Source organism: Hevea brasiliensis, unplaced genomic scaffold (genome assembly GCF_030052815.1).
Source record: "Hevea brasiliensis isolate MT/VB/25A 57/8 unplaced genomic scaffold, ASM3005281v1 Scaf154, whole genome shotgun sequence".
NCBI classification, from domain to species: Eukaryota; Viridiplantae; Streptophyta; class Magnoliopsida; order Malpighiales; family Euphorbiaceae; genus Hevea; species Hevea brasiliensis.
Window position 1 is genome coordinate 132249 of NW_026614646.1, and position 16549 is coordinate 148797.

Genomic DNA, 16549 nt, shown 5'->3' on the forward strand with positions numbered 1-16549 from the left:
ACCTTTCTACACTGAGTTATGACCAAATGACTAAATATTGTTCATTTGGTCATTTTGCCCAGGCAGAATGTGTGTTACCCGGATTTGGTAACATTTTAGGGCATCCTAAGTTTATTTTTTGGACAGGGTTCCTTCATCAAAGTTATGCCATTATGTGTCTAATTTCATGTCCAATTGGCCTTGCACCAATTGAACCTACACAATTCAAGTTAAAGTTGCCCAAACTTGCTAGACTCACATCTAGCTCTGTAGGTCACTCAAGGCAGCACCTCTAACCTCAATTCCCATGGCACAATTCACTTCATTTCCTACTCAAACACAACCAAATGGTCACTAATTGACCATTAGAACTTCCTTTCTCCAATACATGAGCAAAATCCTAAATTTGTTGCCCAAACCCTAACTGTCAATTCTAGGTTCACCCAACACTTATCAAATTAACCAAACTAATCAATTTCTAATTTATGTTTACACATCAATCACCATTTCTAAGCCTTTCAAATCTATCAAAACTATTAAACTACCATTCCCATAAAGCTGGCCAAAAATCCAATTCTTCATTCATGCATCATTTATATCATTTTTCATGAATTTCACCTTCATTGAACTTAGTTTCGACATATGAAAAAGAAAAGAAGCAAAAGTGAGGCACTAACCTCTTTGGGGTCAAACTTGGTATTGTGAAATTTTAAGGATTCCTTCAATTCTTGGCTGCCATAATCTTAAAGAGGAGCTAAGGAGTATTTTTAGTGTTGGAGCCTTAGGGTTTTGGGCAAAGAACAATGAGATCCAAGCTTGGACATAAAAGAAAATGGAGGAAATGGGAAGGAGCTGGTTCGGTTGAAGAAGGAAGGAAGAGGGCAAATTGTTTTTACCATTTTTGACTTCTTTCTTCCCTTTTTAATGTATTAGGAATGTGTTTGTTGGCTTGTGATTGGCTAATACAATTTTTATTACATCATGATGATGTAATAATTAAGTTTAAAGTTCTTTTTCTTTCCTCTTTCTTTATTTATTTTTAGTTAAATATTTATCAATATTAATTCATATTTTATGTCATATAAATTATTTATTTAATTAGACAAGTTGATCAAAAATCATCTTTAAAGATAAAATGACCAAAATGCCATCTGTTTGGCTTAACGAGCTAAAATTATGTGTACCGATTGATTATTTTTTTTTTTTTTTGTGTTTTCTTAGCATTTTATTGTCATTAAAATCCCAATAATTCTTCCCTGAAATCCCAAAAATTATTTCATGGAGTTTTCCCTAGGTCTAGGGTTGCTAACGGCCTTTACCGTCAATTCCCGTTAGGGTCACTCATGGCTGGGGCTGTAGCTCATTTAACTTAGTTGTGTTTTGTTTCTAAAATCTTTTCTTAATTTTTCTTGGCATTATTTAAGTTATTTATAATTCCTCACTCTAGTCTAAATATTGTTCTAGACATTCTAGCTGTCCGGACCGACACCGGTCATCAGAACAGTAGAATGTACGGATTTGCTACAGTGACGGTGTTACACTTCTACAGTGATGATATGCGACTGACGTAAAACTCCTGTTAAGTATACTAACAATTTTTGATGGTCGAGTTAATTTGAAATATCAATTAAACGTGAGAATTTAATTAGCAATTATGCAAATTTGAGAGGTTAATTATAAAAACTATCAAACTTTAGAAATTTTTTGGCAATTAACTCATTTTTTAATATATATATATATATATATATATATATATACACACACACACACACGTTCAAATGTCTTAACCCGCAAAGTATTCAACCAAAACAAGATTAAGAAAGGAAAGAAAAAACTTAGGGGAAAAGAAAAGTACTGAGTTTGATCTTCATAATTTACTGTATTGAGTTCTATATATTTTTTTTTCAATATACAAAATAACATTAATCCGATCATAAATAGCCCTTTTTCCCCCTGGCTATGGCTATGGCTGTAACCTTTACAAAATGTTTTTCCCTGAAGTGCAGTAACAGAGAAGACAGAAGAAAAACAAACTCAAAACAAATATCTAAAGCCAAAAGCAAGTCCCACACCAGCAATGCCTAAACAAAACGCCATAGCCACCATCCAAGACACCCCACTACTACCACCACCATCCTCACAATCCGTTCCCTCGTTAAACAATTCCTTCACCCTCTCTGATCTTCCACAGCTACACTGCCATTTCTTTTCTTGTCGTTGCCTTTCTGATTGCAACTTGAAGACTTGAACTTCAAGCAACTTCACCCACTGACGATAGGCAAATAGCTGCATGGACTCTCGCAACAAAGCATTGGAAATACAGTCCCTCTCCTTAATCAAACTTGCAGCTTTCCTTTCTGCTTCTCTTGCCCTTGTCTGTGACAATCTCAATGCCTTGAAAAGCTCCAACTTCTCATTCTCACTTCCATAAATATCAAAACCATTGTTATCTTCTTCTCTACCCATAATCCCCGAAAACCTGTTCGTCGGTGAGATGACAGTCTTATCTGACCCAGAAAACACCTTCAATGGTGGAGGCAGATCACAATTCTGCATAAGATCAGTACCGGATTTTTGAGAAAGCAAGGCACCCATTAACATATCATTCTCATCAAAGGCTCTTGACTTTAAAATCTGGAAATTTGATCCTGCCATTGTTCTTCGGCGTAACTAAGATTGATTTGCTTAATGTGTTTGATGAGGAATAATCTTGCAAGGAAAAGGGTAAAATTTGAAGCGTGTAAGAAAGAAAGAATGAGAAAGGAGTTGGTGGGAGAAGCTGGGGTATGTCGGAGAGTTCCGCAAGAAATGGGGTATCTAAAAATAACAAATATGGATTGTGATGGTAGCTTTAAAGTAATCCTAAATTCCTTTCTTGCTTGCTTCATCAAATGGATGCGTTACAACTTACAACCAACTTGGTTAGGTTCCTCTATAAGCTAACTGAAAGCTTCCATTTTAAGAGTTTTTTTCCCCTCCAAAGGGAAAGCCAATAGGCCATATGTTTATTACAAAAGGAAATTGGATAATTTACATGTTAGTTTCTGATATGTATTTTAATGATAATTTAGTTATTAAAATTTAATTATGTTAACAAATTAGTCCATGTATAAAGTGATTGTTACTATTTTTCAATTTAAAATAAATTAATTTATGCTGTCTAAATCAACTATTACTACTTTTTAATTTAAAACAGTTTAATCTTTGAAATTTTATTTTATTAACAAAATATTTCTTACATCTAAATTTTAAATTTAAATAAATATTTATTTTATATTTAAATAATTATATAAGATTATTTAAGTATAAATAAATAATTACTCAAACATAAAATTTAGATGGATTGATTATTTTATTAATAAAATAAAATTTTAATGATTAAATTATTTATAGTTGATCGTAAGGACTAATTTATTAATGAAATTTAAATTAAAATTAAATTGTAACTAAAAACAAACTAGAAATTAACTTATGAATTTTGTTATACCTCATAAACTTAGTTGTAAATTACCTAAGAAAATTTGAGCTTTTATGGGAATGGAAAAAAATTGGGTCTATCTTTATATAAATGCTTTCTTTTAAAAAAAAAAATTATGATAAAAAATATTCTCAATTCAAATGAGACTAAGTTTTTCATTCGGATGAATAATTTTAGATAGAATATATAAAAGTTCCAAGTTTTATATATAAAAAAAAGGCCATAAATTATATCATAATTTTTAATGACAAATTGCATCTTATGTAATTTTTTTTTCATATATTCATATAATAAAGAGTAATTATGAGTTATTTCATAAAAGTTCTTTTTTTTTTCTTAAAACTCATCCAACTTTAACTTAGTATCATTAAAGTCATTTAGTATCATTAAAGTCATTGTAACCAAATACTACAAATTTGTAGATAAATTTGGTTAATTTTCACTTATAATCACTCAATTTTAAGTGTTTTTTAGTACGGTTACTCAATTTTAATTTCCTTATTACAACTCAAAACTCCTTCAACTTAAATTTAAGTAAATCTAAAGCCCTTGTTACTTGTAATTTGAGATTTATAGGTTAGCAAAAATAAAAAGTTACTTCTCTCTCTTCACATCTCTCCTAATTTCATATTTTCCAATGAGATTTAATAAATTTCAAACATTAAACTAACAACAAAATAAATAAACAAATATATATATATATAATGTATTAAAAATATTTAAATTGTCAAATTAATAAATTATATATTTCTTAAATTTTTTAGATATTACATGATGTGATTAATGTGAATACGTTGTTGTTAGCCTAAATATTTAAAATTCATTAAATTTTGATAAGAAAAAGTGAAATGAAGAGATGGGCCATGAAGAGAGAAAAAAAAATATTTTTATTTGTGATAATCTGTAAATTTGCAATTATAGGCAATCAAGATTTTGCATTTACTAAGTTTTGAATTAAAAAAAATTAAAATTAAATGACGATATTAGAAAAAATACACTGTAATTAAAATGATTTTTATTATCTTTCAAATTAAAATTAAATTAATTATAAAAAATAAAATTTAATAACTTTTATAAAATAATTAATAAAATTGAGTCATCTCTGATTATACTCACCCCATCAATGAGTGTGTTTCTCTCTGTAAACATTAATGATAAAAGAAAATTCTTGACTATTGATTAGAATTTAGAAGCATAAAATTCAAAGAGCTGCAATAAATTATAAATATAAATTTAAATATATAATAGATTAAAATAAAATATTAAAAATATAATAAGTATTTTTATTAATTCGAATGCTATAATTTGTGGATCATAGGAAAAAAAAAGTCGTTGACAAGCAATATCTGTGCAGTTGGTAGCCGGCTGGTTTTCAAAACTTCATAAATGGAAAATCTCTATCAAACCAAGAATTTTCTTTCCCCCGTCTCTTTCGAACAAGTATAATTTCTATATAAAAGGTGAAGTGTTGCAACCTTAAGGCTGTTTGGTTACAAGGATTCAATGTTAGCTAAATAATTGTGTTGAACAAAATTAACTTTTTTTTTATATATATCTAATTTAAATTTTAATATTTCTCTTTTTATTAAAATTATTTTTAATATTTTATATAATTTAATTATTAAAATTTATAGAATGTAATTATAATAGTCTCAATTTAATATTTTATTTTTTAATTTTTATATGTTCAATTATTAGATTTTTAATAAAATTGCATTTCTTATCACTTTTTACAATCTATTTTTTTATGAAAAATATATTAGTTAACATATACAATTAACATATATCATTACTCATAAAAATAAATAAATTAAAAAAATTTTAAAAATATAAAAGTTTCACTATCAATAAATAAATAATCTTAAAAAATACTCAAATTTAATTAAATAAATATAATTACATATTTAATAAATTTTAACTATAATTATAGTATTAAACTAATTTTTTATTTTAATCGACAGCAACAATTATAATAATTGAATAACAATAATTTTGTGACAAAAATAATTACTTTCATTTATTGATTAATTACATAACTTACAGTAGGTGAGCCTTAAATAAAGAAAGCAATTTTACTAGCCAATTTAAATGTTTGGAAAAAAAATATTAATATTATTTAAGAAAATAATTTTTATTAATTTATTTATAAAAAATTAAATAAGATAATTTTATTAAGTCTAAATTGAAGCCGAAGAAAATTTTACTAAAGAGGGTAACAATTATTCAAATTTAATAAATTAAATCAATTAATTTATATTATTAAACTAAATTATTATTTATTATGTGTGATAATAATAATTATTATTATGATAATTGAATCATAATTAATATTACAATAAAAATAATTATTTTTATTAATTAATTACATAAATTACATATTTATTAATCTTAAATATAATTTAAATAATTAAAAAAATAAAACATTAATATAATAATATTAAAAAAATATATCTATCTATACACATATATGAAGTCAATCTCTAAAATAGGCTAAGGAGAAATATTCACATGTCCATTCCTTATATATTAGTGAGTGACAAATGACACACTTAAACTTATTTGCTTGTGCCAAATGGCACTTTTAAAATTTTAATATATATTTATTTTATTTTTTAGTTATATTTTAATCATTAATAATAATTCATATATGCACATTAAATATAATTTATTAATTTTATTATTATTACTAATTAATGTGTAACCTTTTAATTTCTTACTAATTAATTTAACTAATTAATAATAGTAAATTTTTAATGCACACAAGGATGTGCACACCCATTCATTTTTCTATGTATTTTTTAAACAATAAAAAAAAAATTAATATCTCTTGTGTGCATGTTGACTCATCCTTTTTGTATATATTTCTTAGTAATAATTCACAATAAAAGATTATATAAAAAGATTTTAATATCAAACTTAAGTATTATTCATTAGTTTAATAATTTTTTTAAAATCATAACTAACACTATCTAATTAACTAATGCTATATGTTTTTCTCTTTTTTTTAGTAATTATATGAAATTAATAAATATAATAATTTAAAATATAAAAAAATAAAGTGACATTCTTTGATTTTATATAATAATAATAATTTAAAATTTTCAAAACCTACAAATATATACAATTGATTAATGAGAGATTACTGCAATCAAAGTAAGAAAAGAGGTACACCTAAACTTCTGATTTATTTTATTTTCATTTTTAGTTACATTTTATTAATAATAATAATAATAATAATAATAATAATAATTAATATGCATATATTAAATAAAAATTATTAATCTTATTATTATCCTAATTAGAGGGTATTTGGTTTGACTACTAATTTTTAATTTTTGACTTAAAATATAGTTTTTAATTTATAAGTTATATTAAAATAAATAATTAATTATATGGTAAAATTACTTAAAATAACTTTTAAATAGTTTAAGTATTTATTTAAAAAGTGTTTAAAAGTAATTTAATTTGTAAAAATTACAAAAAAGATATGTAATTAAGTGTTGTAGTTGTTAAAATGATAATAGTATTGATTTTTTTAAAATTATTAAGATAATATAATCTTTTACTTGCTCAAATAGTAGTTTGAGAATAAGTAGATAAATTATAATTATCATATTTATGACTACTAACTTATTTTAACTAGTTTTTTTAATATTAATTTACTTATAACTTTTTACTTATAAATAGATTTTATAAATTTATAAGTTAAACCAAACATCAGATTAATATGTGAGTTCATGATTAATTTTAAAAAAATGTTCATTAACCTACATCTCCCTTCCATTATTAGGAAATCCAAGAAATAGTTTTTTTTTTCTTTCAGAGTGGCTAATAAAATTAAGGGTCGAAGAGAAAATTTTCTCTCTAGTAAAGAGATTTTGGTAAAAAGTGAGAGTAAATTATTAAGTCCACTTGATATATTATGCACTAAAAAATAATACATCAAATACTCACATAAAAATTGAGTGTACCTAATAATTTGTTTAAAAGCGGTGGCTCGATCAATCTCAACAGACCCAACCTACATGATGAATTACTTCTTGGCCCCCGCAATCCGTTTATGATCATTTGAAATCCGTGGTCTCTAAGTTCCGATGCAGTCAAAATCATTAGAAAGAAAGGTTCATTGTTGCCGTTGGGATACTCTTTGCCTTAGCAGGAGGATGGGGGGCTTGGATTCCTTGAATTTCTAGCCTTTCTTGGAAATAAAAGCAACTATCTCATCTTACGACAAATGATTCTTCTCTTATCTAGTCATTTGCTGAATGCTAGACATTACCCACGAACCAATGTATTGCCTGCCTCTATGGGTTTCCAACCAAGTTATTCTTGACTGCGTCTTATGAAAGCAAAATGATTGCTTGGGAAGGGTTCTTATTAGGCAATTACTATGGAAAATTCTGCTTTTATCAAAGGTGATGGATGGATCCATGTCATAATGGATTTCGTTTTTCATTTCCATACCCCTCAATTGGACTTGATGGTAAGCTAGGGTTTTTGAGAGGAAGTGGTCCCAAGTTCAATAGGATTTATATTAAAAAGGTCTATTTTTAATTTAATTATTATTTATATGATTTAAGCAATTGATTGTTGCCTTCAATCCAATTCAAAGTGTGGGTTTGAATTGGTGGAGATATTGGTGGGCAAGAGAAGGTTAATGTGTTCAACGCATAAGAGGGTTTATATTAATAGATCTGTATTTAATTAGTTTTTATGACTCGTTAGTTGAGTCAGTGATCTACTAATTAAATCAATAATTTATCGATCTAATCCCGTGATTGAGTCAAAATCTGAGTTATGTTTGATAACGATGGAATATTTTACTATTTCAAAATCAATAATTTTTTAAAAATCTTATTCATAGTTGACTAATAACATAAATTATAATATTTAATTAATAATTTATATTTTTTTATTATAAATAAGCTCTTGGTATTTCAAATTAAATTACAATTTAATTTCTCAAATTCTAAAATTCAATTATATTTTAATTTTTAATTGTTAAATTATAAATAGTTATTTTTTTACGAAGAAGGAGAGAGTATATTATTTCATACTATCAATAAAAAAATATAATTTTTATTCTATCCATACACATAAAATCACCTATTGTATTTATATAAAAATTAAATTTAAAATATAATGAGATCATAAAAAATAAATATGTTTTTCTTTTAACTAAACTTTTGAATAAGCGAAATTAAAATTAAATTTATATTTAAAATATATTAAAATACAGTATAATTAAATAATGTAACTATATTCAATGTTATTAAATCTAGTTTAGAGATAACCCTTGTGGAAAAAGTAAATCAATAGTTAAACCAGCGATGAATCAATGATTGAACTAGTTGATCATTAAAAAAAATCAAATATATATAAATTAATATAAATAAATTAATAAAACTAATTAATTATTTTTCAATTATTTAAAATCAAACTTTAAATTATTAATTAGGTTATATTTACATATTAAACCTTTAAATTTTCTATAAAAATATTCAATTATAGACATTTTTATTTAACATTTTTTTTAATATTTATAAATAATAACATAAAAAGCATATAAACGTGTAATTATCTTTTAATATTTACAAAATATTAATTATATGTTAAAAAAATAAAATAATATATATTTTTTAAAATAAAAAATATAAATTTATTAAGTTAGCTCAATAATTATTTATAATTTTAAAAATTTTAAAAACTTCTTAAGAAATTTTAAGTTTAAATTCTCTTGTTATATATATATATATATATAGTCAAATCACATCAATTCCAATTAAATTATATACTCCAACTAATTTTGGGTAAATTTATTAATTTAATTAATTAATTTAAATTGAATTTAATAATTATATTTATAATTTAATACAATAATAATTTTTAATATAATATTATATTAATTCTTTTAATTATATTATTATGTAACATAATATTTATTATTAATATTTAAAAGTTGAAAGAATAATTTACTTAAAAGTTAATTTCTTAATTTTTAAAAATTGAAGAGATGATTAATAAAATAATATTATTATTTTTATATTTAATAATTAATTAATTATTATTTTTATCAAATTCTTAAATTATTATATAAATAACTAATAAAATAATTAAGATATACAAAAATCGCTAATATTACCCACCATGCCCATATTTCGTTACCCTCAATTTAGCCAAGCGTTTCGTTACCCTCAATTTAGCCAAGCGTGTCATACCAACTTGAATCAACCGATGAACATGGAAGAAAAATAAAACAAAATTCAACGCATAATAAAGTTTACGCGTAAATGACCCGCCAGGTCCATTGACTCGCTATGCTAAACCAATCAAATAAGAGTTGGAAGTAACCTAGTAAGTGCCCACAATCCCTTTTCTTCTAAATGAAAGCGAAATTTTCTGCTGCCTCTGTAAAGCTTTGTGGAAAACTGGCCAAAAGTCTCCATCTGCATCAATTCAAGGCCACAGGTTGTGGATCAAAGTAAAAAATGGACCTACTCTTTAACATTTTCCCTTCAGAATTCCTCATACCCACAAGCTCAATTTCAAGCGCTTTATGGTTCCCTCTGTTTCTCTGAAATGGATCTTTCTCATACCAAAATTAGAATTTCACCAAACATGATCGCCAATTGTAGTGCTCAGTGTAATCCTAGCAATCATGATGCCAAGTGTGATGATTCTTGTATCCAATTCTGTTTAAATATTTGTATAGGCAATATTGGAAAATCACCACCACCACTACCTCCAGTACGGCCGCTACTACTGCCTCATCCGAATAATGAAACTCGAAATCATATGATCTTAACCAGCATGATAATCATGATTTGTTTGATTGGTGCTGCATTTCTTGTTTGCATCTTATGTCCATTTTTAAGGGCTCGCTACTCTAGGCAGAGAATTTCAAGAAGCTCAAGAAGTGGTTCACCTCTATTTTTTGGCACCCAAGATGACTTTCTCGATGAAGACCAAGGACCAGAAATCATCCACCCTATATGGTTCATCAACAGCATCGGTCTCCAGCAAGCTGTTATCGATTCCATTGCAGTCTTTAAGTACAAAAAAGATGAAGGGTTGATAGAAGGTACAGAGTGCTCTGTTTGCTTGAATGAGTTTCAAGACGATGAGAGTCTTAGGCTCTTGCCAAAGTGTAGTCATGCTTTTCACATACCTTGTATTGACACTTGGTTAAGATCACACAAGAATTGCCCTTTATGCCGCGCACCTATAGTCTGTGATAACTTTAATGTTCAGGTAGATTTATCAGTGCCTACTTCAAGTGATCTGAGTTCAAGGGGAGAACCCCAGATGGAGAATTTTGAGAATAGCAGTGGATTGGTAAGCAATCAGCAGTTTGGAGAAGACGGAACTAGTGAAGTGAGAAGCGTAGTTGATATGAATTGCGCATTACCTATTAAAGACGAAGCAAATTCAGGAAACTCAAAGATGAATCTGAATCCATCTGTTTTGGGGAATCATTCTCGGGTACAAAGTGATTTAGTTGACAGTTCACAGACAGCGGAGGCAGAAATGCAACCTATGAGGAGGTCTCTGTCAATGGATTCCTCTTCTGCCACAGCAATTTACAATGCTGTGGCTAATTTTTTGCCTGGCAAACATCAAGAAAACTTGGATAATCAAATATTGCAACTGAAGTACTCGAATTCAAAAAATGTTTCAAAGCGTGGGAGTAGTGGGACTTCAAGCTTTGGGAAACTGATGAAAAGTTCTTCAATAGGGCATGCATTGCAAAAGGGACCAATTTCAATGAAAAGGTCCTTTTCATCTAGATCTAGTGGCAAGTCATCAGCAGCATCCAGGCATAGCAGAAGCCAGGACTCAATCTTTCCCTTGGAAGCATAAAGCTTTCTTTTCAGGTTAGTTAACTGCATAATCAAGAATTACAAACATTCTCAAAGATGAGCCCATATATATTTTTATATATTTATTTTTGCATCAAGTGCATACAAATAATGAGATGCGCTCTTCTAAAAAAAATTATAGGAATCTAGCACAAAAAAAATAAACATTTCAAGCTGGGAAGAAGTGTTTCTGCAACAAATTTCAAGCTTTTCACGTGGAGATGCATGCTGGCCTGAGCAACTCTTGCTCTTTTGGTGGATATTAAATTGGCTTTAGTTATTGCAGTTAACATTAGAGTGAAGGATGCATTATAAATTATAAAAGGAAATTGTAGTTTCAGAACTGGACATAGCTTCTTATTATTCATGATTTTCCTTCTTTTTGTCTATTAAAGAGTTTCTATAAATAAATTGATATGTTTTTTTTATGCTAATACATAGAGAATTTGCTTGTTCATCTTGGCTTTCCTACAAATGCTTGCTCATCTTGCTTTAATATATGGTCCTTGCTTCAAATTGCACTTGTATGTATATTTTTTTTAATGAAAATAAATACGCACACATTGGTTCATTTTTTAGTAAAATCATAGTACTTTTATCAGGATACGCTAACTCTTATAAGTCCAGATCTCAAAAAAATAGATAAACCCACTCCAGGACTTACTATTTAATAAGGCTTGATAGAATATAATCAAATAAAATTCATTGAAGCAGTGAACAGAAATTTCATTTCATTATATTCCATTATGGTTTACCAAACATTCTCAATCAAATCATTTAGCACAATTGTCAATTGGCCTCATTAAATCTGAAAGAAAGCATTAACCTGGTGAATTCTGGGGAAGCTCTTGCCAACAACTAGTCTAGATCGAAATTTTTACTTGTGTAAGGGTGTAATAATGATTTTACTATCAATGGTATATGAATGGCTTTTAAAATTATAAAATCCCTCGAATTTAATTCTCAAAATAAGTCAAATAAATCCAAAAACATTGTCATTTTGACACTAAATTTACATGTAAGACTTGTGTTTTGATGGACAACAAATCCTCAAAACAAGTGTTGAGCTGGTCCCTCCAAATGGAGGGCACCCACCTATTGCAAGTGGCTTAAGCCCTAAGATGGCCAACGTTTAAGGGCTAAGTTTTACAGCTACTGCTAAAATCGGCAAGATATGATTCGGGATTGACATATATTTATAATTATTTAAAAAATTGTTAGCACGTAACTTAAGGAATTCAAATTGAATTCGTAATCCTGGCTTGTAAATAAGTAAAAGCTCAACCTTCTTCAATAAGGGAAATTTAAAATTTGTAAGTTTGAAAAAATTATAAGAGAGTTTATGTAAGTTTTTATGAAAGTCTGCTAAAAATAAAAGTAATAAAAATAATGAAAAAATTATTGAGTATTTTGAAAAACAATGTCACTATTTTTTTTTTTTGATAAATTTTATTTGTAAAAACTTTTGATCTATGAAAATAGTCCAAAATTAAGAGTAAACCACATTAACATTGTAGTCCAAAATTAAGAGTGATCCACATTAATATTTTGTGTATCATTTTATTAATTATGTTTACAATATTTAATTTCCACTGTTTAAACAGTGGTGTTTCCCAAACAAGTGGGATTAAAACACTAATAATAAGTGTATCAGAGCTTTAATCCTAACAATATGGATATTAAGTGAATTATTTCCTTTATACCATTATCCCTTATTTTTAACTCGACGCGTAAAACTCCGTCAACTTCTATTCCTATAAATGTCTATTTAGCATACATTAAAATCCTTTTGAATTGATTTAACCAATTTCCCAAGGCACTCTAGATGAACTTTTTTAAATTTGTTTTTCATAAAAATAAAATTTCATTTTAATGCAAAGTTAATCAATTTCATGTTGAAAATGCATGATTAAATTGAGATATTTTTTTTAAGATATAATGATTAAATTATTAGTATTAGTATAATAGTGATAAGATATATGATGAGTTTATTATTAAATACATGGGTTTTACATGAATTTATTTTGAATCTATAATGAATGAGTCTAAGCAAGAACAAGAAAAATTTTCCACTAATAGTATATGCAATAGTGGCATGAGGGGTGAATCTATAAGAGAGTAGTTGCGTTGTTATTAATGGTGCTGATAGAAATGATACTAGCCATGATGATACACTACAAATTTATAATGGTTTAGTAAAATAGAGCCGTACAATCTACAAATTTCCAGAGACTGATTCCTGTAATCGACCTCAATAACCCCAATACAAAGAATGAAATAAAATTCTTCAAATTATGTTGGAACAACATTGTACAACTTTACATAATAATAATAATAAGAAGAAGAAGAAGAAGAAGAAGAAGAAGAAGAAGAAGGCTGTTAATCATAGACTAAAAGTGTTATCTTCAATAGAAGGAGATTGCTATATAAAACCTTCCGTCTGTGCTTTGTCTCAATTGGGACTATAATCTCATCAATAGAATTCAGCTGCTTCAATCTGTAAATACAAATTATAAATCCAAAATCTATAAGATGGCAACAGATCAAAATAATAAAAATAAACATTTGCAGTTCTTTTTATAGAATAATAAAAATTTGTGGCAACAGATATTACCGGTATGAGGCAAGCAATCTCACCTCTTGGCACAGATCTAAAGCAAGTCGAACTCCAGTGCTTCCTTCTCGTGGTTATCTTTCACTTCCAAGTTGATCACCAGCACACTTTTCATAAGAGCTTGATCCCTATTTCAGAGATCTGCACATTTTCACAGCAATGATCAAATGATCATATGTAAACTGTTAACGGGGTCAAACCACTCCATGAAATCATTCATACTGCAAATTTGCAGGTTCAATAATATTGTTATAGGAAATGTTAATGGTCCTGTATAAACATGGAAGCTACATTTTTTATGCTTATCTTCAATAATATACAAAGGAAAGTTCTCTCCTCCTAGCACCTTCTTGTGCAATGTCTTTTCTTGCATGAGTTTATACTGTTATCTAAAGCCATTTTCTGTAAATCAAAATGTAAACTCTCTTCAACACTTGGCCAAGTGAAAAATATCCTAAAAAAAGCAAAACCAAAAATCCAAAATATGAAATTGGCAGACCAGTGAATCCCATGACTTCTCCAACTACTGTGAATGGAATTGCAATTCCCACGGCAGAAATAACAACTGTTGAACAGAGCACTGGCCATGAGGCAATCTCCTGAATAAAAGGGATTTTCTCTGTCCGGATTAAGTGGAAAATTAGAGTTTGCATCAGAAGCCCTTCAATGAACCATGCAGAATGGAAGAATTTGTCATAAGATCCATTGTTGTTCGCATAATAGAAGCATAGGAATAGAAGGTTTGCTATATCACATATAGTACACAGCGGACCATTCCATAATATGAACATGGGTAAGCCTTTCTCAGACCATTTCTGCGGTATTTTCACATAATCATCCTCCAACTTGTCCCATGGAATTGCGATTTGACCAACACTATACAAAAAGGTTTGAGTAAGGAGCTGCCTTGGAGTCACTGGCTCAAACCCTAGCATCAGAGTTGCAATGAGGAGTGAAAGAACACCCCCTACATTGGCAACAACTGACATTTTAATGTACTTCATGGTGTTACCAAAAGTAAGACGGCCATGTTCAACTCCATCAACAAGAACATTAAGATCTTTCTCTAGTAAGATGATGTCAGCATAGTCTTTTGCAACTGAAGCTCCCGAGTCAACAGAGATACCTACATTGGCAGCATCTATAGCAAGCGAGTCATTAATCCCATCTCCCAGGAATCCAACTACATGGTCGCCAACTGCTTGCAAGGATTGCACCACACGGAGTTTCTGTGTTGGGGTGAGCCGAGCAAGTACTGTTGCTCTTTTAACAGTCTCATGAAAGTCATCCTGATTGAGTTGCTCAAGGTCAGGTCCTGTTGTTACATTGGTGGTTCTAATGCCAAGTTCTTCACATATTCTTACTGCCAGGGATAGTGAGTCGCCTGTTAATACTTTTGCTTTGACTCCCTTCTCAGCCAGCCTCCACAAAGCTTGCTTTGCTGAGTCCTTTGGTGGGTCAAAGAATGTAATTACACCAAGGAAGACCATGTCTGATTCAATGAACTCATCAACTATGTTGTTAGGATCACTTCTTTCCTGCAACATTGCAAATAAAACTGTAACGTAAGAGAACAACTTAGCTCAAATTCAACTCAGTCAGGCCTTGATCCCAATCTAGTTGGAGTTGGATATTGGAAACAAATTCCAAAATCTTATATAGCATGCAAAGTGTTGTCATCTTATTCTACATGATGATCTGCAATGTGTATCATCCTAAAGGTAGCCAACTTCGTGTTCTAATGCTATGATACTAACAAACATTTTGCAATGTGACCGGGTGTAAAATGATTTGAAACAGCCAAAACTACCATGAAAAATAGTACTTCCATGAGAATGATAGTGTTAAACTTGAATCAAAGGGCTTTCAGTTCAGGAAACAGTAGAAAGGACCAATTGGCAAGAAAATAGAATGAGATGGACTGTTTAATAAATAATTTTTAGCCTGTTAATTATGGATGAAGCAAGTACTGTGTACTGAGAAAAGTGATGATACAAGGGTTTATTTTTCATGAAGTTAACCTGGCTTATGAAACATGGAAACGATAAGAAGGCATAACATGATATAGCAAATAGTTAAGATAGAAGAATTGAGCCCAAAAATAATTATTCAGAAATACCATTTCTAGCCTTTTCATTGCAACTCCTATAATCCTCAACCCCTGGTTGCTGAATTCTTCTCCCATATTTAGAATCCTACGATAGTCTTCTGAAGAGAAAGTGGTCATGGTGCCCCTAACAACATGGTCAATGAAAGAACAAGCTTTCATTATTTCTTCCAATGCTCCCTTGGTTATCATGATCCTCTCAAGAGCTTGGAGATTTCTGCCTTCTGCATTGTATCCAGTTTCCAAAATAACTGATACTGCTCGTATAAAATCAAAAGGGATCTCATCTATTTTTCTATACTTGGATGGTTTGAATCTGTATCCATTTGTGTACACAAATGCCAAAATTGCATCATCTAGAGGATACTTTTGATCAGTCTTGAAGTATGAGTTAAGGAAAGCAAAGCGTAAAACTTCTTCATTTGGTGAACCCCAACTGTCAAGATGATTAACCACAATTGCACGGTTCATGGTGAGTGTACCAGTCTTGTCCATGCATAGGATATCCTGTA

The 16549-nt window shown here is 28.7% G+C and overlaps 3 protein-coding genes across 6 annotated transcripts; 1 reads left to right on the plus strand and 2 right to left on the minus strand.

Annotated features, from left to right (window-relative positions):
* Window positions 1-2013: 2013 nt before the first annotated feature.
* Window positions 2014-2634, minus strand: LOC131176537 (uncharacterized). Its single transcript, XM_058141580.1, has one exon. It carries the CDS (start codon window positions 2632-2634, stop codon window positions 2014-2016), a length of 621 nt encoding a protein of 206 aa, XP_057997563.1.
* A 7277-nt stretch (window positions 2635-9911) lies between these two features.
* On the plus strand, window positions 9912-11750 carry LOC131168746 (RING-H2 finger protein ATL54-like). Its single transcript, XM_058141579.1, has 2 exons — window positions 9912-11331; window positions 11459-11750. The coding sequence occupies exon 1, from the start codon at window positions 10037-10039 to the stop codon at window positions 11315-11317; it is 1281 nt and encodes a 426-aa protein (XP_057997562.1). The 5' UTR covers window positions 9912-10036; the 3' UTR covers window positions 11318-11331; window positions 11459-11750.
* A 1730-nt stretch (window positions 11751-13480) lies between these two features.
* Window positions 13481-16544, minus strand: LOC131176538 (uncharacterized; the record flags this gene model as incomplete). 4 transcript variants are annotated; one of them, XM_058141583.1, is given in 4 exon segments in its annotated part: window positions 13481-13803; window positions 13954-14071; window positions 15061-15468; window positions 16050-16544. In XM_058141583.1, coding segments are annotated over 3 exon segments (933 nt in total), but the record flags the coding sequence as incomplete, so codon positions are not given.
* Window positions 16545-16549: the final 5 nt, after the last annotated feature.

What these genes read in the sequence shown, in the direction of transcription:
- LOC131176537 (XM_058141580.1), bottom strand. Translation starts at nt 2,634, where the DNA reads ATGGCAGGATCAAATTTCCAGATTTTAAAGTCAAGAGCCTTTGATGAG.
- LOC131168746 (XM_058141579.1), top strand. Translation starts at nt 10,037, where the DNA reads ATGGATCTTTCTCATACCAAAATTAGAATTTCACCAAACATGATCGCC.